The 25,088-nt window shown below is 45.5% G+C and overlaps 1 protein-coding gene across 6 annotated transcripts; it reads right to left on the bottom strand.

The window, feature by feature from the left end:
- Positions 1 to 699: 699 nt before the first annotated feature.
- PRKAA2 (protein kinase AMP-activated catalytic subunit alpha 2) lies at positions 700 to 24,839 on the bottom strand. 6 transcript variants are annotated; one of them, XR_010833087.1, is made up of 11 exons: positions 24,619 to 24,839; positions 18,319 to 18,460; positions 16,172 to 16,265; positions 14,648 to 14,792; positions 13,737 to 13,824; positions 10,978 to 11,202; positions 9,046 to 9,550; positions 6,218 to 6,344; positions 4,777 to 5,888; positions 2,073 to 2,194; positions 700 to 1,228 (listed from the first exon to the last, which is right to left on the bottom strand). XR_010833087.1 is itself a non-coding variant. In XM_048062094.2 (10 exons), exons 1-9 carry the CDS (start codon positions 24,710 to 24,712, stop codon positions 5,650 to 5,652), a joined length of 1,659 nt encoding a protein of 552 aa, XP_047918051.1. In that variant the 5' UTR covers positions 24,713 to 24,839; the 3' UTR covers positions 700 to 4,911; positions 5,614 to 5,649. The 6 variants fall into 6 exon arrangements, 3 of the variants coding, with proteins under 3 accessions (XP_047918051.1, XP_047918050.1, XP_047918049.1); XR_007162625.2 differs by having other exon boundaries at positions 2,073 to 5,888; XR_010833086.1 differs by having other exon boundaries at positions 700 to 2,194.
- Positions 24,840 to 25,088: the final 249 nt, after the last annotated feature.

Here is a 25,088-nt window from a genome sequence, read left to right as displayed (position 1 = left end):
GTGTACAGAGGGAAAGTACCTGATAGGGGTTGACTTAAGACAATACCAAATGCTTTACACATAGCAACTTAAATTAGATTTCCTCAATTAAAACACACATTGGCTATACTTAGGTCAAGATATTGTTTAGGAAAATAGTTTTTTTTTTTTTTTTAATAGCCTTGCTGGTATATCCTGAACAAATCAAAATTCAGAAAAAATTAGCATGTGAATTTCAAACCCATATTTCTTTTCAATATGGAAATCATTGTGCTAACATTTCTGATCTGCTGAATATGAGGGAGAACTGGCATGTCTTAAAGCCAGTTCTATCACAGAAATTGTGACTAAAGGAGACTGCAGGTAGGGATGAAGCTGGAGCAGCCACTGCAGCTTTGTGCTTTAATTGAATTTACATCCCTCTGTATCACAGGCATACGTGAACTATCCCCCACTTTTTCCTCCAAGCTCTTCTTATTTTTGCAAAATATCTTTAAAGTATTTGTTTCTGTGCTTTTACGTAAGAAGTCAAGATCTGACTCAGCACAGGTCCATCAGCTCCACTAGATGCATGTTAAAATGGGAGAAAAATTGGTGGGCCAGGCTCATGGTGTGCATTCTGGGTTGGGGAAGCTGTTTTTGTTATGCACTCAGGTATTTTAACACTCTTCCCTGCCCCTTCACCCAGCCAGTAAGTTTCAAGGAGTTGTTGCTACTGTCTCTTTTTGTCTCTGAGTTTATTAAAGTGCAAATGTCAACCATGGAAACAGCTATCACATGCAGTGCAGTACACTGAGAACCACTTTCCACACCATCAACAGAAGGTAAAAGGCTTCTTTGTGATTATCTAATGCACAGTTACTTGTACAAAGGCCAAAACTGAACCCAAGCTCTGTGCCCTTCCACAAAGGCTATACCCAGAAATAAATCTCAATTTCAATGAACCAGTCAACACAACCTTCCGGATCAGTTGACAAAGTACAAAATGTCAAGAAGGATGGAGTAGTCATAGAACTTAGTATTCTCTTCTGAGCTTCATGTTAATGATATGTTTGAAGAGATGCTTATACTCAGAGCTTTTTAAAGTTCAGCATCTTAGCAGAAGAAAAATCATAAATATTCTTTATAATCCAAACAAAACCTTGCAATGGGCTAGTCTGGTTCCTATCTCAGAGGTCAGGATTGTCTGCCCAGAGATGCTGGGCCATGGGTACTACAGTCGTCCTGGGATTCAGTTTTGCTTTGCACTCTAAAAGAAAAAAAACAAACGCATTGAGGTACAAAACACATGAATATAACATGATACAGAACACATGAACATGCTTTCAGCAACAAGAATAAATGTTACCATGTCTACAGTATCTACTTCACAGCTTTGTGAGATGAGGATAAATAAACTATTTCAAAACTTGAAAAAAAACCTAGAGATGAGTCTTACAAATAATTTTCTTTTTAAATTAAGGCAGCTTCAGCAAGAATTTCAAGGCTTTTTGTCGGAAACAGACTGTTTTTGTAACACTAAACAACATGCTTTGTATCCAGAGTTCTGACTGTCTAATTTTGATGTTTAAAACTAGCAAAGATAAGTGCATTACGTATGTGCAGCATCAGTTCTGCTGCAAAAGTCAGTGTTTGGTCAACAGGAATAACGTGGGAATTCTGAAAAGCAGTTCATCTTTCAGGCATGGAGAGAGAAACCTCCGAATGAACCTTAAATCTGTGTCCCAAAAGGCAGACTGGAAATTCAGAATTATAGGAAGCTGTTGCCTTTTTGTAAGTAAATGATGAAGAGAAATCGATGAGGGAAGGACTCAGGAAGCCAAAGGAAAGCACTAAGTGGAGAGTCCATATCAAAGAAAGACCTTAAGAAAGGTGGCTGTAAATAGTTACACAAAAATGAATCCTAAAACTTTAAAATAAAACACTACAGAAGCTGGAGCAGGAATTTGTTTGGCTCACCTGAAGGGACGGATGTGAGATTCTTCCCCCCATCCCTCTCTGAACCAATCCAAAAAAAAAAAAAAAAAAAACAAAAAAAACCTGCACAACAAATGATACTTCAAGTATTCAGGAACATGGCCTGCATGTCTCACCGGTACGATTCTGCGTGAGCTGCGGGATTTGTGCACCTCGGGAAATAAAGCTGCAGTTTCCAGCAGTCCTAATGTGTGTTGAAGGCACGATTTCATGTCCTGTGCTAGGGTCTCTCTTCCTTCTACATGGGTGCACAAAAGACTGATGGTAAAGAGCAGTAAAACAAAACGGAGTAGACAGAACGGTTACTTCGTTCAGACTTCATCTATTCTGATACGATTTGGCATTATAATCACAAAAAATAATGTATATACAACAGATACGAACCAGTTGCTTCACTTTTTACAACACCGCCCACATCCCTGTGCTTGTAGACACCTTCTGGAAAGCTAAACTGGACACACACACTGCATGTGCACTTCTAACCTATTAAACAAAAACCTCCCGCTGCCTTTGCCTGCTTAGCTCCAACTCCTGAGAACCAAACTGCCCCTGCGTATATAATATACACATATATATATTTGCCAACTAGTACATTACAAGCTATTTCTGAATTAACTCATCGAGGAGCCGGAGGTTAATGCTGGAGCCTAACTGACCTCTGCATGGTGTCTCTCTCCCGGTTGGGCTGAAGCAATGTTCGGGTGAATCTGTGGCTTGCAAAGCACAGCTGTCCAGTGGCTTATGAAGAATTGCACTTGGAGGAATTCAAGTTTGTTTACTTCAAATACATCTACCCTGCTTTTCCTAACGGTCATGCACGTACCAGTATAACTCAAACACTGGACCACAGTGTAACAGTGTAAAACAAACTTTTCCTCCAGAAAGCATACCTGGAGGTCAGTAGTTTCTTTGCTTCTGGGAACCAGAAAACAGCCTATTTGAAAGTTAAAAAAAAAAATAAAAATGATGAAATGTCTCAGAACATCTCCAAATGCAGCATGGATTTAGGTAAGGCTGTTTAATGGAGAGTTTAATCCGATCCGTTCACTGAGGAGGTCCTTTCACCAGCTCTGGGCTGGAGCGCTATGTGCTTACCACCCGACCTACTTGCTGCAATGCCTCTGCTGAAAGTAGCTTCGTCTCTTTGCTTTTCTCCATATGGAAACCTGAGACACTCTTGTTGCCTTTTTGGCAGGACCGGTTTTGCAGATCCATACGTTTAGTTAATGTTTGCATGGGTCTGAGAAGATGCAAAGTGCCACAAGGTCTTATCCTACCACCTAAAAATCCCACGTGCCTCCAGGAAGCACTTATTTCTTCCTTAGGGAACGTGCTGCTGCTTAACACTACTAGTCCTGCAGGGTAGGAAACCCCAGAGGACAAGTGTAATTTTAAGGCAAGACATCAGTACATCTACACACTTCTGAACTACAGATTACATCTAATGCACGAGCCCATTATCAGCTGGGCCACAGTTGTTTCCAGGACAAGTGCCTTGGCAAGATGCTAAATTGTGAGTGATGACTTAAACAGCCTTTTACATTTCAAATATACTTCACAGCAGGGACACGGAGATTCCTAATTGTTTCCTCGATGGGAATTCCTGTCTGTACCTGCAGCCACTCAGCCACCCTCTCCTGCTCCTTTCCGAGGAGCTTATCTCCAGCACCTAAAACATCCAGGTCTGTTTGCCCAACCTTTGCTGGCATCTCAGCGCTGATCCAAAAGCTCCTAAGGAGCAAGATGCTGGCCAGATTTGGCTCTAGGGCTTTTTTTTTGTATGCAGGATTCTGGATTCTCTGTTCTTTCTTATACCAGAGCACAGGAGACGTGCGTCACCTGACAGCCACCAGGCAGGCTGTCAAAGCCATCCCTCACCCCAGAGTATTTATTTCATAAGGATAATATAATAAAAGCTTATTACAAAACCTAGGAGTACTACAAATATTTCCAGTGTTTCTTTTAAAAACAAAATTGTTCTGCTGTCCGGTTTGTAATCCAAACACTGCTGCGTTGGATTCTGCATACGAGAACTTAACAGCAAAACGGATGGGTTTTTGGCAGCTTTCTACTTTGTGCGGCTTCTGGAAAAAACGGAGCTGGAAATTCACACTAGTGAGAATCAAAGTGTAATCTGTAACAAAAGTAAGGCAATTTTGTGTTTGTTAAAAAAAGGGACTTCAAGTTGAAAATGTCCACTTAACTGCCAGTAGATGGCAAAAATATCCCGTATTTGTCTTCATTACCTAAAATGATCAGTACAAAAGGCTTAACGTGTCTTTCTCTTCCTTGCTTCTCATAGAAACTTTCAGAAAGTATAAATTAAAGTGCAACTGTACAAAAGAAACAATTCCTAGCAAAAACCATCTACGGTCATAAGAGGCTATCAAAAAAAATGGATTTTTTTTTTAAAACGTCAAATGACCACATTCCTGGGACCAGTAACATTGGTTCTCCTTTGTTTTGTTTCTTAAAACAAAACCAAAAAAAGTATGAAAAAAAACCACCCAGGATTTTTTGGCAAAGTTTTCATAAAGCATTTGTTCCTTGACTGATTAGCCTATTATGTTCCTTCGCAATCAAGTAAATGGAATTAAATACCATAGCAAAGCCAAGCAGATGCCAACGTTGTCCATGAGATTAAGCCTACGCGATGAGAAGTAGTAACTCTTTTAAACAAACAAGTCGTCACACATGCACTAGAGTTTACCCTCAAATAACAAGAATTTTAACCTTAAAAATCCCCGCGGTTTGTCTTAAAGTATAAAATCCTATCCTTCAGATAGTAAAGGAACAGTGAAACGTTCAAGATATCCCTGCCTTCTCCACGGAGCGGCGAGGTCCCAGCCCCTTCAGCATCAGGACAGCAGAGCTCTTTGTTCTCAGATCCTCCGGCGGGCGAAGGCAGGCGGCTTTGGCAGAGGTTTTGGGGCGGTGACGATGGCCAAAAGCTTCCTACAGGAAAGGTGAAAGGTAAATGTGCCAGGGCCATGCTGCTGGCTCTCAACTGTGCAGGGAAGCTCCCCCTCCATGAGAACATTGTGGGTAGAGCACTGGATTTGGGGGGGCTCGGCAGCATCTTGCCCCATATCTGCAATGGGAGCTTTGCACATCCTACCCCTCACCCTTCTTTAGTAGGGGAAAAAGAACAGAGGGTGGGATGGCACACCGCAGCAGTGCAGGAGCACTTCAGCAGCTGCTGGTTTTAGGAGGAAAGCATTGCCAGAGGCTCAGCCCCATCCTCCCCCTGCTCTGGGCAGCACAGGGGGTACAACATGAACCTCGCTGCACGCTGTGTATGTTGTAGAAAGAGATGCTTGGCCACGGCTCTGTGAATTCAGGATCAACCAGGAGGGAGGTATCTACCAAAAAGTCAGTGATAGGTTTGCTACTTCAAAGCCATGCCCACGTTTCCCATTTGGTTCACTAGGAAAAAAAAGCTCATTGTATACATTTCACCCTGGTCTAACTAGTGAAATTAAGTTATTCCTGATTTCCTCAATGCCTTGTTAGAGGGGACTGGATCCTTTGAGAGTACAAAGGAGTACATTTTGGAGCTTTTAAAAAAGGAGTTGGTTCTGTGTCACAGGCTATGGAGCGGTGAGGAGGACAAAGGAAGAAGAAAGAAGGAACGGCCACGTCGGACCCGATCCTCACAGTGCGATACCATGTGCTGGGGGACTGGTGCCTGGCTCAGCGAGCCAGGGCCATGATCAGGCTGGCGCACATCTCAAAGAAGTCCATGGTGTGGCTGCCCAGGCGCGGGGGCACCGAGGCGATGCTGCCCACAAAGGAGCCGCTCAGGGACCCCATCAGCGACTGGCACTCGGTGGCTGCTGCGGCATCAATGCTCAGTCTCGGCCGGTGCAAGCCTGCGGCAGAGCACGAGCGCTGCGGAGTGGATGAGCCAGACCTCTGCTCCATCACCTCGTCTTGAAGGCAAAAAAAAAAAAGAAGAAAAAAAAAAGGCAAGAAAAAATAAAACACAGCATTAGTTTGGGACCCCTAACGTGTTTGCTAAGGAACTAGTAATAGTAGTGGAGACAAATGGATCTGAAGGGCTTTAGGAGTTGGACTCAATGATCCTTGTGGGTCCCTTCCAACTTTAGATATTTTATGATTACAATTCTAACTGACTTAGAAACAGCACTGTGTGCTACAAAAGCATTGGGGAATGGAAAGAATGATTATTTTTCTTCCAAACCACCAAACCTGCCATTTTGTATGTTTTACACCTCGCATTGCACCATTTCCCACTTACCATCAATGCTTTTGAAGTCCAGGAGATAGCTGCGGTTGTCCACCTGGTACAGCTGCAGACTCATTTTCACATAGTTGCCTGTCACTGGGTTCTTTCTGCGCACTCTGAGATGGTAGGAGTTCACCACCTGCAATGGGCAACTGGCTTTAAGGAATACCGTTCAAGGGAGCAAGAAGAATCCTTATTTTTTTCCTAAACACTAGCAAGACACCTTTTGAGGGAAATGAAACCAACACAACAGCTTCTGAAAAGATTATTTTAAAAAAACATTAAGCAAATGGCGTCATATCATATTCCCTCTTAGAAGCTGTTTTTAAAAATGCTTCTTGGGGCTCTGATTCACCAGCCCTGCTGGCAGACGAAGCCTTTGCAGCCTGTCTGCCAGGCACCAAGCTGACATTGTTGCTCCCTCAACAGCAGCAATGGCCAAATGAGCCACAAGGCCACTCGCACACCCGCACACGAGGACTGTGCCTGGGAAAGCTGAGCAGGCTGGATGGTGGGGAACAGTAACCTCTCCCAGCAGGACGGCTAAACTCAGTGTTCGTGAATCAGTCTTGAGCCGTGCTATGCGTTTTCTCTTGACACTTCCCACCCTACAATCTGCTGCATCTCATTTGCAATGAGATCTTTTCTCTGTGCTATATTTATGAAGCGATTGCATGGATGGGAGAGCTATTTTGACTAAGAGCCACAGCTGAAGTTATTCTTAGGGTGGAAAGGACTATTGTGAAACCTCCTTGTACGAAAAAAGCTCCACTGCCTCCATAAAGGCGTTTGGCTGAGTTGCTCCGCAAAGCTACACCAGAAATACATTAGGTTTGTTAGCTCTCCGCAAAACCACGCAGCTAACAAATGTCTAGCTCTTGTAGGCATGTGCATCTGGAGACAGTCCATCTCCTCACTGGTGCCATGAAATCAGGCTTCTGGGCGCTACGTAGCTTTAAATACATAACAATATTATCAAAATAAGGAGGAGATACGAGGCTTTGGTGAAAGCCTGGGACCCAGCTGGGATGCAGCTACCAAACGCAAGCAGCATTTCCCGCAGGCAGATGCTTGCTACTGAGCGAGAAGAAGGAAGGTGTGCCGGCATGCTTGAAGGAACAAAGCTGTATGGGCACAGAAGCTGGGCATTTTCCAAGTGCTGAAGTGTGACATTCAACCTGCAAAACCCTCTGGACCTGGAATGAGAAGAGTATTGACTCTGGTGATGAAGACCTACTCAGAAATTCTCCTGTCCTGGTCCTGATGCTTGCAGAAGGCTGCAGCAAAAGGCCAGAAGAGCTCACACCCACGACTGCAACGGGTTTTAGGAAGTTGGGCCCAGTAGTAATAGTGAGAACTCACTCATGGGTTTACTCATCTGAATGTGAAAAAGATTGTGATCAAATGCTGCGTACCTCTGCAGAAATATCTGAAGCAAATATTATCAACTAAAATGTCAACTGGGTTTAAATCAGGCTTCAAGAAGCTCAGCCCTAAACCATGGAAGCTGTCTGGAAATACATCTGGTCACCGTTCCGGCTCTGTCAAGGAAAATGCCACCACATCAATGATACAAACAGCTTCAGCATGGCTTCTGCCCCCAAAACACCCCAGCCTCTCTTCTGGGCCTCTTTTATGATGCAGTAGGTTTACATGGCAAGGTTTTGGTAGCGGGGGGGGCTGCATGGTCCCACACGGAGCAGATCTCCATGCTGCAGCCCATGGAGGAGCCCCCGATGGAGCAGGTGGATGTGGCCTGGAGGAGGCTGCGGCCCATGGAGAGCCCCCGCAGGAGCAGGCCCCGGGCCGGAGCTGCAGCCCGTGGAGAGGAGCCCACGCAGGAGCAGGGGGTCTGGGGGGAGCTGCCACCCATGGGGGACCCGTGCTGGAGCAGTTTGCTCCTGACGGATGGACCTTGTGGTACGAAGCCATGTTGTTTCAGTTCTTGAAGAGCTGCTGCCTGTAGGCAGCCCCTGTAGGATCAGTTCAGGAAGGGCAGCATCCTGTGGGAGGGACCCCACGTGGAGCAGGGGCAGGGAGTGACCACGAAGGAACGGTGGAAACGAAGTGTCAGGGACTGACCGCAGCCCCCATCATTCCCCATTCGCCTACGCCGCTCAGGGGGAGAAGATAGAAGAGGGTGGATGGGGAGAAGGTGTTTTCAGTTCATTTTTAGTTCCAACTGCTCTAGTCTGTTAATAAAACGCAACAAATTACATTAATCTCTGTACACTGAGTCTCTTTTTTTCTTGTGACAGTAATTGGTGAGTGCTCTCCTTGTCCTTACTTCTACCCATGAGCTTTTTAAATCGTATTTTATCTCCCTGTTCTTTTGAAGAGAGGGGAGTGAGAGAGGAGTGTGGTGGAGCTTAGCTGCCCATCACTGCGAAATCACCACGTAAGAAGGAATAAGGGAACACGTATCGTGCTATTTCAGGACATGTGGCTGCAATGACCCAAGCAGAAATAATGGGAGTTGCTTTTCTTGGGAGCACTCGAGATGACCTCGCAAGGAATTAGCCACTAAAATTAGAAATGTAACCAGCTCCTCTTATCCCCACAGCTAAACAAGGCAGAATTATCTTTCCAGCCAGAGGCTTAGGGCATTCAGGGAGAAAACGCTTATTTCATGCCATAAATAAATGGCACGGATACTGAGCCACAGCCAGCATCTTCACACAGTGTGTTGGTATAAATAAGCACTAGCAAGGATGATCACAAGGTGTGGGTATTTGTTTGGAAACAGGTGAGGCTGCGACCATGATTTTAACTAACATCACTGATCAACTCAGATTGTACGAAAATAACCCTTGAAAACTTCCCTACAGCATATTTCATACCTTCCACTCAAAATCCAGCTGTTTCATAGCACGGTACACCTCGGCCATAATGTCGTAGGGCTTGCTCTGGCTGCGGATCCCCAGATGCCACTTGGCTTTTTTGACAGTCAGGGGTTTGGGCTTTGTGGTGTTGAGTGCATCCAAAGGGCACCGTGCCTTGGGGCTGTCCGCTACCAAAGGCGGCATCCGCTCGGGGTGCGGCTTCACGCCAGGAGGGATGTGCATGGTGTTGTCGTCCATGAAGGAGCCGGTGGGGGGACTGGAGGCGAGGTAAAACTCGCTGGCCTGGTTCATGATCCGCCGGTTGTCGATGACGAGGTGGTAGGCAACTGCCAGCTGGTCCTGCGGGTCACCGCTGTACAGGCTGTTCATCACCTCTGACTCGGTGCATTCGAACTTCTCGCAGACCTCCCGAACCGCGTCGTCGTCGATGACGGTGGCGTCATAGGAAGGGTCCTCTGGGAAGAGGTAACTGGGCAGCTCTTCCTTAAACCATTCGTGTTCCCTGGGGAAAGGCAGAGAGGTGCCACTGTCAGCTCTGGGTAACCACTGATGCCACTTTGGTGAGGAACTGGCTATTTTTTGCACTGGAGAGGAGATGGAGAAAATGAGCTCTCTGGCATGGGGGTGGGATGAGAAATTGGGTGGCTGCATGCACCCCACAAAGATTGCTTGGTCAAGCTAGGACTAATCTTCAGACACAGAAAGGGGAGCTGGACCTGGTCCTGCATGGTTCTCCCAGCACTGCAACACTGTGGACGCACAGCTGCTTGCTCACCTGTCTCTGCACCAAGACCTCAGCACTTACAAGATGCTCATGCTTTTTCATCCCCATGGATCTGATAGAGATGCTGAGCCTCAAAGTTACCCAGGCCCCCAATTCCCATGGATTTACAATGAAGTCAATGATAATTAAGTGGGTAAAAGCCACAGAGAGCTTTGGTGCCACGTACCAACTGTAATCGTACCATGTGCGCTGCAGTTCTATGATATAATTAAATCTTCCAGTCTTAAGGACACAAGAGATAAAAAAGGCATTTATAATCTAGATTTTACTTGAATGGTTAAATTAAGGCCATCAACTGCAAAAATATAAAAAAAAAATTGGAAGTCTTGAAAGTGTCTGTAACATTTATATATACGCTTATCACACCAGCTACATGTAACGGCTACCATAAACTTCATAAAATGTACATATCGGGCTCCAGTTTTACAAAACTTTTAAAAATTACTCAAAGTCCTATTTGCAGTCATGAACTTTTAATGATATCTGAAGGCTCAAATATCTGCTTAAGAGCCCACTTGTTCCCTTTACTTTGAATACCCACAGTGATGCATTCCGGCAAAGGCTCATGAGCAGTGCACTCATTGACTACACAAGAAAAGGATGTTGCGTTTAAAGATAAACCACTTGCTCACATTTTAATCTATATCTGATATTTTAAGATTAATTTAGTAATTCTTGCGTTCCTCTTCATTTTTTACTGAATGGACACTAAATACATTGACTACCCTTTTATTCTGAACTGGTGTTCGGAGGGATGTGTTCTTAAATACTGAAAAATGGTTGGTGAATATTAAGTTCTTAGGATTATTGTGTGATAGAGCTCATTTTCCAAAGGACTTTTAAGAAATTTTTGAGGCTATTTTTATAATGCAATAATATGGCATTATATATATGGAAATGTATACACATAAATTTTATTTATATATATATATATATATATAAATAAAATTGCAGGAAGTTACCTATTGCCCTTTTTTCACATGCACTGGTGAAGCCACTGAGAAATGAAGTCACCACCCCAGGTTCATCATCACCCACCTCTCCTTCAGCATAGAACATTGTAGGAGGGTTCCTAAATTAAATCCCTCAGGACAAAACCCAGCTGGATTAACTGACTACTCCTGTAAAGCACGCTCTGGGCTGACCTGATGTCCTTGATGGTTGCTCGCTTGAGGGGGTCAACCTGCAGCATGTGCATGAGCAGCGTGGCGACAGAGCGGTTGAGGTACTCGGGGATGTAAAACACGCCTCCCCGGATCTTCTTGAAGAGCGTGGGGACATGCTCGTCGTCGAAGGGCAGCGTGCCACAGAGAAGGGCGTAGAGGATAACGCCACAGCTCCAGATGTCCACCTCTGGACCGGCGTACAGCCTGCATGAAGACAAGGGCAGGAGAAAGGGGTCACCGCTCTGCCCACCTCCCGCTCCGCTCTCCTTCCCTGGGCCCAGCTGCCTTAAAAACCTGCCTAAGCCCAAAACCACACAAGGGTGATAGGAAATGACCTGCAGAGCTGGTGCTGGCTGACCACGCTCCTCCGTGGCGTAAGGAGCAGGTATGTGAGTGTCTCCACCAGACCTATGGAAAAGCCAAAACCCCCATTTCCAGGAGCTCTGCCAGGCTGCTTGTTCCTTTGCCCCCAGGGCTGGGCAACTCAGCCAGCAATTTCTATTCATTCAGCGAGGCAGATTAAGTGGCAGCAGATACTGTATCTCTTGAGTGTTTATTTTCAGTTGAAGTTTGTGTGCTGGCATGCAAGAGTTCCTGCTTCCGACAAGCTGCTAATGTGCTCCCTGGCATCACCACGTCATGACACCCCAAATATATGGGTTTTGCTCCTGCTCTCCTGGTCAATTTGTTTGTTGCTTTTTGCTACAACTGATGCTTTCTTAGAGACTTTGGAAGGCAGTGCTACCCCGGGGCTGAAAAATCAAAATGCAGAGGTGGAAATGGAAAGACAGAGGTCTGTTCATGAAACCTAATCATCCTGCACTTGCCGCTCTTGAAAAGCTCTGCTGCAGACACACCTGGTATACAAAAAGCACCGGCTGTGCACGCTGTCATTCTCTGAATGCTAGCAGAGCACCAAAATACCATCTTTGCTTTCAAGTGTGAGACTTTCCCCACTGAGACCAGCAGCAAAGTTAAGTCTGCATTTTCAAAATGCCCTGTCAGTTAGCCACCCCCTGGTCCTGCCACTGCGTGCCAGCTTTCAGTAGATAGGAGGCTGGATTGTTTGGCTGGTAGCCGCATTGTTTGAACAGTGGTTGGATTTTTAAGCCCAAATGAAGCATCCTTCAGTTACGCTGAAATCCAAGGTCTCACATCCTGGACCTGCCAAGGCAGCAGAGTCCTGGAAGCAGCTCACCTCCTCCAGCCTGCCATACCCACCCCCAGCAGCATGTTTACCCCTTGGCAGAAACAGCAGATCATTCCTCTCCCCCACAAACACAGCTCTCGTATGCCGTTACAGCTTTGAGAAAAGGGCAGCTTAGCACATAAATCAAAGGTATAAGTCACAGGAGCCACCCACACTGATGCTCCAAGCGGTCCTGATGCAGGACGGCTGCAGGAAACACTGTGGTCAGTGAAAAAATGCCACAGGCGGGTTTGATTTTGCTTTTTTTCCTTAATTTGCTTGTTAATAAGCAGTATTGCCTCTATCCTTGGAACGATTACACTCTGCATACCAGGACCTGTAGGAACTAAATACTTTTTGTTAATCTGCCAGGTGCCTTCTCTCTTACATGAACTGAAAAGAAATGTGTTTCTGGCCTTTATTGAAAAGGACAAAGAGATAATAATGTTAATATTTTTTGGAATCACAGCAGAGTTTCTGGCATTGTGCCCCTCTTGACAATGAGGATTTACTTGCTTTCATATATATAGCTGTAGTCACAACAGGCTTTTTGGATACTAGTCTAGTTCCTAGGATACTCTGCCAACACATTCGCCTGTGTAAACAGGCATAAAATAGTCATAATCACAACTTTAAACAAAATGCTAGATTTAAAAGTTATAGGTATAAATATACTGGATTATGAAAACTAATGCTCATGCAAAGGATGATTAAAACGTATAGGGCAGATACAAAGGAGATAGGCAGCCTGAAAGACCACGCAGAGGGCTGTAAATTTGAAAATCTGTGTTTATAATTTGTACTATGCTGTTACAGAAATAGCAAGGGAAATCTATGTAGCTTAGATTCTTGACAGAAAAAAACACAGGAGTTAAAACGTCTGTATCAATGTGGCAAGACTGAACTCAGCCTTGCAGCGTGAGCTTAAATGCCATGTGCATGCAGGTGCTGCACACTGGCAGGATGCAGCTTAGATATGCCACTGCACTGGAGTTTTGTCAGTTCAATTCATCAATTCAAAACAAAGCTACGACAGCTGAACCTACTGAAAAAAAAAAAAGCCTAGCTTAAGGAACCAGAAGCCAAGGATTTTCAATACAAGAGCTTAGCAGTGTAGGGAAGTAACTAAAGAACATACTGATTGCTCTCTTAGTGAATGATTTTCCTCATTAATGTTGCGTTTTATATTATAGGTGGGCAGGAGAGAAGGGGGTGGCCTGAAAGAGCCTTTCCAACTGAAACCTCAGTATTTGCATTCAAAGAGCAATTTTCATCCTCTTTAATTAGCAATATAAACAGTAAACATCTGCTATTAATAATTCCTCCAGAGTAAACAACTTTAGCAAAACATGTTTTGCTATTACAGCCATTGAGAAATGAAATAACCAAGAAAACCTTAATATTTTGCCAGTAGATTCACCCAAACATAAAACATGGACAGGAACCATTCAGCTGCTTTTACTAGATGTACAGAACTGTTTCCAATCCCAAGAGCAAATTTAAAGACCACGTACTCACATGTGCTCTGATTAGCAGTGGCATGTCCTACCTTCCAGAGATGACTTCAGGGGCTGCGTAATTTGGGGAACCACAGCTGGTGCGAAGAAATTCACCATCTGACATCATGTTGGACAATCCTAAAAACAAGATGTTCGCTACATATTGACATTTGGTGTGAAAGTCCAGATAGAGAGGACTCAACAGAGGAGGAGAGATATAGCAAGTGGAGGGGGAAATTTGACATCATTTAGGCAGAAACCCCTGAGCTGCTTTGATAATCCTTAATATTTTCTTTTCGCACCCATACAAGGAATATTGACTCCAAGCTAGCTTTGCTTCTCGGAGTTGCAAAGCTCAGAGCCTTCTTTAGCAGAGGAAGAGAGACAGAATTCACTCCAGAGTGTGTTGTTTATATGGGAATCGTGTGGGGTTGTGAAATTTGTAAATCTTTAAAAGGATTTATCACTGCTAGAAAAGACTGAATGGGACTGAGCTGGTAACCCAGCTTTTACGTTGGATTTCAAACAGTAATGCCACTTAAAGACTCCTGTTACTGTTCGTTTGGAAAATGAAGTGAGGCCAAGAGCACGTGGCTATACTAAGGAGAACATGCATGAAAATAAACATATGCAGCCACCTCACCCTGAAATTAACTGCACCGAGTCTGTCTTAAACATAAATTAGCTAAATCTTTATATTAGGTGATTATAATAAAACATAGTGAAGATTTGCAAATGACCTTGCTTCTCCATTATTAATGCAAGCACAGAAGCAGCCTACAATAAGTAATCCCTGCTTTTGCTAAGAGGCCAGTGTTTATAACTGTGGGCTTTTCAGGTAGAGAAACTGCTAGTGGTTATGAAAACAGACTCTGGGTTTTGTAAGGCGTGCTACGCAGACACGCTCCAGCAAGCGGCTTGTAGCTGGCTGCATTTCTGGAATGCTGTTGGGGTCACATACCAAAATCGGCTATCTTCGCATTCATGTGCGCGTCCAGCAACACGTTCTCCGGTTTCAGGTCTCGGTGGACAACCATGTGTCGGTGACAGTAATCCACTGCGGAGAGAATCTGCTGGAAAAGGCGTCGAGCCTCTGCCTCTTCAACCTGCAGACGCAAGGGGAAACCGGCCTGAGGGCTGCGGAGCTGGCGAGGGGAGGTTTGCCTTAGCAAGGAGCCAAAACTGTTTCACAGCGCGGAGACAAAACTATAACATGCTTGTGACCACGCTGGAACCAGGAGCAGCAAATGAAGCAAATTTCCCACTGGCATTTAATAACGTGCTCGTGTTTTCAAGTGATATAGTCCAGAACTGGGGGTAATGAGATGAAATTGGAAAACTAAATTTGCCTGAGCTGTCACGGAGAACCTACTGGTGACACCTATCAGGCAATGGCATGCTTTCCCAAGGGGACAGGCTCTGTTGTACAGCATATGGAGATCAAAACACTGCAGAGGATGCTACAGGGAACAATTCCTCATGGGCAGATGGAGAAGGTAGCTATGGGGAAAAAAAAAAAAAAAAGAAGCCGAAGGTGGAACACTGCAGTGATGCTACAGACAGAAAATCTACATATAAAATGATCAGGAGACTGACTGTTTATGCTGATGACTTCCTAAATATTCCCTTTATGAAAAATTTAGTTTCTGAATGTGGGAGTTCAGAAAGGATCCAAATTGGTCATTGAAAAGACCCAAGTGGGGAAAACATGCTGGAAATCAGAACTATATGTAAAAACGTAAATTAGTTAGCTCCATCTACCAGTGCAATAACCTAAAAAAAAATATTGTAAATTTATTGACTTATTGTAGTATAGAGAAGAAATGCATAATGGACCAATCCTTCACCTGAAGCCTTATTCTGGATGTTCATTTTAGTCCATTTTGGTCTCTTTGTCCTGAGATCGCTCCCTATCTACAAGGATGTCCACTAGTGATTTTCTCTGTAACCATATCACGTTTCGTGCACTCAACCTATTCCTCAGATGATTTATACCAAGTAGGAATACTGGCATTTGAAAACGCTGTTCAGATAAGCCACATTCTTAAAAAGTCTTCAAAAAGCCTGACGTGGAGCCAAGGGGGAGTCTGGAGGAGGAAAATGACTGGGATGGAGACCACACCGAGTGCTCTTCCCCTCCAATGCCCTGCACACACGTAAATCTGCTGCTGAACCAGGGGGGGTTGAAAGGCAATCTATAGCTAAAAATTAAAAAAAAATATGGTAGTTTTCCAAATATTTTCACTAAGCAACACGTTACCTTGGATATTTTGGTTTGCGTATCGAAATACATCACAGAATGTTGCAAAAAATGGCACGCAACTTTTGCGCAAGGCGAGTACGAGACGCTCCAGATGGGATTGCTGTGAAGCAGCTTCTATTTTGGGCCTTAACCTTAACCATGTTCCCTGTAGCAGCCGTTTTACTTCTAAACATCATCCTCTTCCCACACAAGTGTTTGGGCTGACACGGTACTGGCACTTACGCGTCCATGCTTACAGATGTAATCAAATAATTCTCCGCCAGATACGTATTCCATGACCATGAAGAAGTCTGTTGGTGTGCTGATGACCTGGTACCTTCAAAAACACAAGGGAAAAAAAACAATAATAAGAAATAGAAAGGCTTTTAACGGATTATTAGTGTCACGTTAACTCTTAAAATAAGCAGTGCTTGGATCTTGCATTTATAATTGCTTTCCATTTCTGAAAAGCCATCTCTTATTTCAAGGGGCAAGTCAGGATAATCTTTCACTTGGCTATGGAAAAATCTCTTTTACAGATTTACCTTCTTCCTTCAAGCTTTTCAATAATCCTCTAAAATCTCTGCCAGAGAATCCTGTTGCATTTAGGGCTGTCCTGACTTTCAAATTTCCATTTTGGCTAAGATCTGCAACAAAATCTTCAGAAACGAAGGCTTTATTAAAATGGGGGGTGGGAATGGGGTATATTTGGTTTCCCTCATGGTGAAGATAAATAAAGGAAGTCTAGACACTAGAGGGAGCTGCCCTTGGAAAGGTATAGAGACAAAGATGAGCACTGCAGATTAACATTATTTTTCAAACATTAAACTCCTTTATATTCTAGTGATAGGTGTGTGGGGGGAAAGAGTATCCCCATTGACTTGCAAATTTACTCTCCACCTCCACTAAACGATCCCAGAGTGCCACAAATGCACTTCAGTTTCCCAGCTGGCAGAACCTGACGGCGATGAGCTGTGGCCAATGCAGCTGTAGTAATTCATAGCAGCACCAGCCGAGGTGCCCTGTTTCAGACACGTTATTTGCCCCCCCCGCCCCCCCCCCCCCCCCTTTTTTTTTTTACAGTTGGTAAATAGATTTCAAATTATTTTCAGAGATCAGCAAGTGAACAGGTGTTAGTTCCATAAAGATCAATAGGATCAACTTAGTTTTTCTGAAGTGCTTTGCACCCAGACATCTAAGTTATTAGTAGCACTAATATTTCTTCCATTTATATGTAAAGTGATGGGACATCACAAGGGATTGAAAGAGGAGGTTTATGTACTGTAGTCTCCTCCTCACCTCTTTTCTTTATCATTGCATTTCAGGATTGCAGTATTTACCGTAGGACACCAATGTTTTTAAACTGGTTTTAATTTCTAGGCTTTAAAAGTTTGTTTGATAAATGTGCGAGCAGGACTTGCAGGATACTGCATGCACAGCTGAGGACTCTTGCTGGCTTTTTTGTAAAATAATACCAATGTGTTCTCCAATAAATCCACGGAACTGTGAAGTTACTCTAAAGTCAACAGTTGCTGCATGGTTAGTTATTTAACTGTAGGGAGAATTTGTTTTCCCTTGCATCTAAGACCCAGGTATTTGCTATATCTCATGCCAGTTTTAAGGCTGACCTAAATGTCAACTTATCCTCGCAGTTACCATTCAACAGCTTTCTTTTATAGAAATGCCAAAGATATTATCGAGTGCCTCATTAATGTGGACTGGCTGCACAAACTGGGGATTGAGAAGGAATCCCAGAGGCTGGAGTGCAGGTGCTGATTTACAACTTAAATTCAGGTTCATCAGAGTGGCAATGTTGAAAACTTATGTAAAATAATAAATAAATAAAAATGTTCCTTTAAGCTCTGGATAATCAGGCCATTAAAACATAAATCCTATTGAATTCAGGCCAAAGCTTCACTCTAAGGGCCTGGCTGTGCTGTAATTCCTCAGGCATGATTCTCAGTAGCTTCAAGTCCTGAGATACCAACCCAAAAAAGGGAAAAATCACAGAAATTTCTAATAGCATCCCAACACAGGAAAGCACAGATCCTCTCCATGCAGCTTTGTAATGGCATGTGCAAGGAAAAGAGGACGTTTTGTGCAGCTTTAGCTACGCCAAAATTGGTGCAGGGACAAGTCTGATGGCTGGTATAACGGCCCAAACTCCCAATGGTAGACACATTTTCCATCGTTTCTCAATGTGTTGATTTTGTCCCCAGGCAAATCAGCAGGAGGACTCTCAAAAACCAGCATTTGGCTCTAAAATGCAAAAACTTGACCACGCACCTAACATTCTCTACAACTATAAGACTTCTCTTGAAACCAAGTCGCCATGTGAAGACGTTGCAGATGGCGCAGTAAGGTGAACATGTGGCAGAAAATGTACTTACAGTTTGATAATATGAGGGTGCCGGAAGAGTTTCAGGTTTTGAATTTCTCGTTTGATCTTCCCAACCACATCCAGGCTGCGTATTTTCTGTCTGTTTAGTATTTTCACTGCCACTTTGTGCCCCGTCAGCTGGTGTTCGCCAACTAAATAGAAAAAGAGCATTGCAAAGTCACTAAACAGAGAAGCAAGGTTCACATAAGCAACTTAAGCTACTGAGATACACAATTTCTAAGCAAAAAGCAACTCTTGAAGGGAAAAAACAACAGAACTTGGGGTGTTCTGCATGTAGTCTCTATATTAGGACTTTATTTTCCTCATCTTTCCTATAGGTACTCTTTAAGTTTCTTAGACATCTTTCAGAGAGAAAAGTTGGAATCAAACACCCAGGAAAGTGGCAGGTTTAAAGGAAGCAAAACGATGCAATGTTTCATAAAATGCCTTAACTAAAACGTCAGAAATCAGTGCCACAATATATAAATGACTTTAAAACTAGATTTGGCACATTTGTACAAGGCAAATCCCAATAGACCTATTCAAAAAGACAATTTGGATAAAGAATAACTGAGTGCTTAAAAGTCGTTTTGTGTCTCTTCACTTTATTATTTTCCCATTGAAGTGAAGGAAGAAAAGAGGGGACTTATCTGCAAAGGGAGTTACTGGAGGTGTTCATACCCAAAGCTAATTTGCAAGGATTTATAGCATGAAAAGGTTACAGTGATCAGAAACAGATATATTTAAATGGCAGCAGAGAATCTCCACTGTCACACATGGGTTGAGTAAATCCCTGATAAACCAAATCTTAAAACTAGAACATCACGCTTCTTTAAGAAAAAAGATACAGAGATTTTTCCCTGCCCAAAACAGGACTGTGGGATTTGCATTACTAAAATGAATTTCTATTTATACTTCCTTAAGTGTGCTTCTTGTTTTGATGACAAGCAGCAGGAACACCATGCTGGAGAGTAAGAGCTCCAGCAAATTCTGCTTGTAGAAAAGATACAAACTTTAATATGTGTTTTTATAATATCCGCATGGTGCACGTATATTGATGCTTATCTCCTGCACACATCAAGACAAACAGTGACCATAATCTAGAGTAGCACCACTGTTACTGGTGGAATTGCACTAATTTATCTGTAATGTAAAATGAATTCAGAATTTAATCCATTTGCTATCAACAAATAGACTATTCTTAAAAAGAAAAAATGCTCTGTGTTGTAGGAAGCAAAATTTATAGTCAAGTTAATGGGACAAACTACTGATACTGCTTGAAAACTGTCAGTCAGGTGTTTATATCCAAAAGGGTTCTCTGGCCACAAGCTACTCCTTTCATAGTATCTCAAGGTGTGATACTCAAAGAGGTGGCGTACAGATGGCTTTCTAAAGACTGTAGGCAAAACCTGCTTACGGTACATATCTGTTCTCTCTAATTATGAATGCTACCCCTTCAATAACAACATAGAGCACAAGGAGTTAATAATTATGAGTGAACGCTGGTATTACATTATTAGAGTCTGTAATTTTGGAGCCTTTAATGAGCTGATCAGAAGCAAACTGCATAAGCAGGCGGCCTGAGAAGGACCGGATGGCAGCACTGGCACTGCACGGGGCACACGAGGTCACTATTATTAGCCACGAGATAAGACCTGCTGGAGATTCTTTCCTCAATAAGAGCATCCTAAAAATAAAACACTTTACTGCCCTTGAAAATTAAAGCACCACTTTGCATGTCCATTTTATTCCTCGTAATACTTAAACTACCTGATGAAATGAAAATAAACTAAGCTTTGCAGTTTGGATGCAATTTAGGGATTAGCTGAGGGCTGAAGTAGGGAGGTAATTCCTCCCGTGTGGTACAAGGAGAGCACCAAAAATAGTCGAAGGAGGCATTTTCCCTGGTGATCCTCGGGGATGGGAGAGCAGGGCAGTGCTGGACTTGCCCCGCCGCAGGGAGCCTTTGCTGGAGCAAAACTGTGCAAAGCAGCCCGTGTGCAAGGGGTGCAAAAGCCTGCTCCAGGTTTACTGGCCAGGGCACAGCCTCTTCATTCACTGCAAAAAATCCTCCCCAACTTGCTGTGCTTTGGCCAACAGTAGGCCTGCAAAAGGCACTGACCTCTCCTTGCCCAGGTTGTCATTGCTTATGCACAGCACACGCTGCACCGAGGAGGCTGGGGAAGGCAGAACAGAGGGGGAGCAACAACTGCAGCAGTTGTCTTCAAGATATTTGACTTGGTTGACCCTTGTGCTGCGATACCTCTGCACTCTCCTTCCCTACCTCTGTGGCTGGGAGCTCAATAAACCTTTTTTGAAAGCTGCCCTTGCTTCATTTGGCCCCATTCAAGAACTGTAGTGCACTAAGACAGTACTTGGGAAACCAGGGAACAGCAAAGCAAAGTGGCTTATGGCAGAACTAGGAAGAAGACCCAGATCTCTGCCATCCTTTGTTCAAGACAAGTCTGTCTGGCCTTTCCGCAGTATATGCTTCGGGAAAAAAAAAAAAAAAAAAAAGGCCATGCCTGGAATGAATAATTATTGTTTTTAAACTACTGCCGAATAGTTCATCTTCTTTCCACCCATGACAAACAACACGCAACTCTGCAAAGGTTTTCTAGTTCAAAGACATCAATAAATAAAAATAAACAGTCTATTTTGTAATCCATCTTTTGCTTACAGTAAGCATTAGATACAGAGATATTATTGTTTCGGTCCCCAGTGGCTTGTTAAGCCTACTCGAACGTCTTGAGACAGACAAAGAGAGAATATAATTTGCTATGTGGTGGGTGTCTTTTAAGCCTTTTGGGTCTCTCCTGCTGCAGCCTGCGGACATGGGAATTTCCACACGTGGCCCTAGGGACAATTTTCCCCTCTGCTCACTAAGTTTCCAACCCAGCACACACCGGGTGCAGCCCTGGCACGGGGAACACCAGCAGGTCCCACGGGCTCGGCAGGGCTGAAAGCCATCTCTGTGCTAATGGGTTTGTCCTCTCCTGGTCCCTGGGATGGTGATGCTGAGGGAGCCTTCTTCTTCCTTCTCCCTCCCTCCCTGGATTAAAAGCCCACGGGGAGGAGGGAGGGCTGAGCAGCAGTATTAGGAGAAGGATTGGTGCACATCTCGTCTGGTAAGCTCCCCCGCAGCTTAAAATCAGCGACCAGGGCTCCTTCAGGGCAGGTAGAGGAGACAGATTTGACCTTGAGATGAGGAGCAGCACTGCATACTGAACAGAGGCCCTAAACTCCGAAAACTGGCACCAAACCAGATGTGGTGCGAGTGTCCTCAGCCACTATGGCATCTGCTTGCACATGGGACTGCCTGGGGACAAGAACACTTCAGTATCAGATGCTACTAGAACAAGAAGATAATAGAATGAGTTTCTGTCAGAAGACCCTTTTCAATTTGTTATTTTTACATGAGAAAAAGATGAGGATGAATAGTGTCTCAGCTCACTGTAAGATAAACAATCACTGAGGTCCCTTGACAGCGTGGCTTTTTACAGCAGGTACCCACGAAGCCCACCTCTGGGTGTGTGTTTGATGCAGCTCAGACAGCACGAGCACTTACGTGTTTTGCAAACACTTCGCAAGGACTGTAAAAGTTTAGGGAAGGGAGAGAAGACTCCTTCCCTATCAGCTGTGCTGGCCGTTATCTTAGCCTGAAGTTACAAACGATATCAATCCAAAGCATATATTTAGCCATGACGTATTACTCCTGTCCCAGCGCCACTTGCTCATATGTTCTGTCGCCCTTCCTCTCCCTTTCCTTCATCTGTTCAGGCTCTTCTAGTTGATCATGCTCCAGCACAAGGTTTGTCCTTCAGCAGCAATGGAAAACGGGACCTGACCCTGCCTCAAGCCCTCTGAACAGACGTAAACATAACCCAAGATCTGCAAGTCCCTGAGGGACCACGAATTGATCACTTTGGTGGCCAAGAAGCGCGGGTAACAAACCACCAAGAGGCCACCCGGGACGCTGAGCGTGACACCACAAGAAGAAACACTGCAGCAATTCCTCCTGCTGCTCCTTCCCGCTGCCACCCCTTCCTGCACTGCTTCCCTAAGCTCCAGATCTGCAATATAGCCACCTCAGCTCTATTTTCTGCAAATTCATCCCGTCTTGGGCCTAGAGGACAGGGGGAATAACTGTCACCAGCTCTCCCTGGATTTGGCAAAACCCTGTGGCACCAGTGGCAGCTCCGAGCCTTCCTCCAAGGCCTGCTGTCCATCCACACTCACACCCACCGCCTTCCTCCCCTGTAACAAGTGCTGTATTCCCATCAACACTTCCAGCTGGGATTTCAGCATTAGCACCAAGACCCTGCTCTCATCTGTCAACCTATCTGCTCCCCTCACCTCGTGCCTTGCGTGGTCTTCCTGTAACGGAGATTAAGGAACTGAAGGGGCTTGAAAGTAACCATTTCTTTTAGCTTTCATCAATGACACAGGTAGCGTTGAGGCAGAACAAACATCCCAACAGGGCAGCAGTGACTTCTGCTGTCATACCTCTGGTTTCTGATAGCTGGAAGTGACTCCTCAGCTCCAGCCACAAATTCAAGCTCTGTTAGCATCCCATCACCACTAAATCCTCCCCCCGTCCTTCCACAGCAAGGCTTCTGCTTCCTTAAAACCGTAACGATTGAAATAGCAATTTATGATTTCTTAACCATGGAGAGTAAGGCAGGAAAAAAATTCCTCTCATAAAGTCTTGTGCAAGGCAGGTTGAAGAAAACACATCAGCAATAAGAAACGCGGCATGGATTGCCCCAGCCTGCTGAGTGCAGAAGTAATTATTACACACAACAGACACAAAGCTTGAAGCAACCAGGAAAAAAATCTCTTTGCTTCTCCCATGTTTTCTGCTAAACATGGTGAATATGGTCTTTTCTAAAGCCCATTAGATTAAAACGCTGCAATTCTGCACAAACAGGAGATGCAGTTTCTTTGTCTCGGTTTCCAATCTGAGATCCAAATTTCACCTGCAAACACCAACTGCCATCACAGGCAAAATACTCTAGGAAAATATACAAGTGTAGAGGGTACTACTTACTCATACAGGGCTTTGAGTTTGGAAATTGCTTTAATGTTATTTTAAATGTGCCTTTGAAACTGTTCTTAACCAAAGCGGGGAGATGTACGCGCAGGGGGTGCTGGTGCTAGCTACTCCTGAAAGGTAGCTAAGGAAAACAGGCTTTGTTGGCAGGCTTAATTTGGTCTGCAAGAAAAAAAAATTGCCTTTGGAGCACTTTTTGAGGTCCGCTGGCATACAGGAGCGATTTAAGCAGTCCTTACTGTTGGAAGTATTTATTCTGATAATTCTTTAGTCGCTAAATTTGTGGTTTGGGATTAAACGCAGCAATATATTTTTAGGGGCCTGATTAATGGTCACAGGTGGATTTAGCTCCAGCGGTCGAGGTGTTTTCTCTCCCTTGCTGTCAGTTTTGGTTTATTTTAATACTCCGGCCACCGAGCGCGGGCACATCTCTGAACTGAGCAGCCTCTGGGCACTGCGGCAGCCTCCCATGGCAGGGCAGGGGACAGCCCAGCAGGGCAGATGCTCCGCACCAGCAGTCTGGAATCACAGCTCTTCATTTCCCTTCGATAACAAATTTCATAAAGCTTTTTTAGTTTATTTATTGTTTTAATATCACGACTCAGTGACAAAACGTGCGTGTCATGGCAGATTTGGCAGGGGAAAAAAAGAGACATCTTGGTGTCAGGTAAAGCAAAGCCGATGCCTCCCTTGAGTCTCCCTCTCCGGGGTGAATCCCAGGGGACCCCCTCCCGAGCCCCAGCCCTGCCTGGCCGCGGGGCTGCTCACACGGGGAGGCAGGGGGGGGGCGACAAAAAGACCCCCTCTCTCTCCCTCTTCCTCGCACCCCCCCGGCTCGAAGCGAGCAGGACAGGCAGCCCACAGCCCGTTTTCCACGCGGGGCTCGGCAACGCCGGCCCTGCCGCCCAGCCTCCCGCATCCCCGGTCTCCCGCTGCCGGTTCAAAGTTTTGCTGGGGGCACCGCAGCCGCTGGGGGCACGGGGTGGGGGCCGTGACCGCTGCTACCAAAAGGCCAGCTCGGCGCCCCCTCGCCCCTTGCCCCCCCCACACCCCCAATTTGCAGGGGCCGCCCCATCCCCTGCGCCCACCCGGCGCGGCGCCAGCCTCCGCCCGCCCCCGGGATGCAGCGCGGAGAGGGGGCGATGCCCGGGGAGGGTGTGGGGTGGGGGGGAGGCGATACGGGACGACACGGAGACCCCCCCCCTCGTCCTGCCAAGCCCCCTCCCCTCCCTCCATCCCCTCCCCTCGGTACTCAGCTCTTGACTTTGCCGAAGGTGCCGACCCCCAGCGTGTCGCCCAGCACGTAGTGGCCGATCTTCACCCGCCCGTCGTGCTTCTGCTTCTCGGCCATCTTCGCCCCCCGCCGGCGGACCACAATGCACAGGGCTGGCCCGGCACGGCTCGGCTCGGCTCTGCACGGCTCGGCACGGCTCGGCTCGGCACGGCGCAGCGCAACGGGCGTGCGCAGCGGGGAGCGGCGGCGGCAACCCGGGCTGGGTGCGCGGGGGCGGGGATGGGCGCGCCCGGTGCTGATGGATGGGGTGGGATGGGGAGCAGCCTCCCGGGACTGAGGGCGGCCTCAGGGACACCCTCGCCGAGGTGCACCTGCCTGCGGGTTCCCCCCCCGTGCTCGGGGTGGAGCCCGGCGGAGGTGCCGCTGCCCGCCCGGTGCGCCCTGCCCGGGATGCGCCTCCTTCCTGCTGGGGGGGGGTCGCCTGCCTTGGGGT

The sequence above is a fragment of the Anser cygnoides genome, chromosome 8 (genome assembly GCF_040182565.1).
Source record: "Anser cygnoides isolate HZ-2024a breed goose chromosome 8, Taihu_goose_T2T_genome, whole genome shotgun sequence".
Taxonomy (NCBI): domain Eukaryota; kingdom Metazoa; phylum Chordata; class Aves; order Anseriformes; family Anatidae; genus Anser; species Anser cygnoides.
Note: the sequence above shows the minus strand (reverse complement) of the source record. Positions and strands in the feature narration are given on the sequence as shown.

What these genes read in the sequence shown, in the direction of transcription:
- PRKAA2 (XM_048062092.2), bottom strand. Translation starts at nt 24,712, where the DNA reads ATGGCCGAGAAGCAGAAGCACGACGGGCGGGTGAAGATCGGCCACTAC. An exon ending in CACCTTCGGCAAAGTCAAGA is followed by an intron (nt 18,461 to 24,618) that starts GCTGAGTACCGA and finishes TTTTCTATTTAG; the next exon opens with TTGGCGAACACCAGCTGACG. An exon ending in GGACTTCAAAAGCATTGATG is followed by an intron (nt 5,889 to 6,217) that starts GTAAGTGGGAAA and finishes TTTGCCTTCAAG; the next exon opens with ACGAGGTGATGGAGCAGAGG.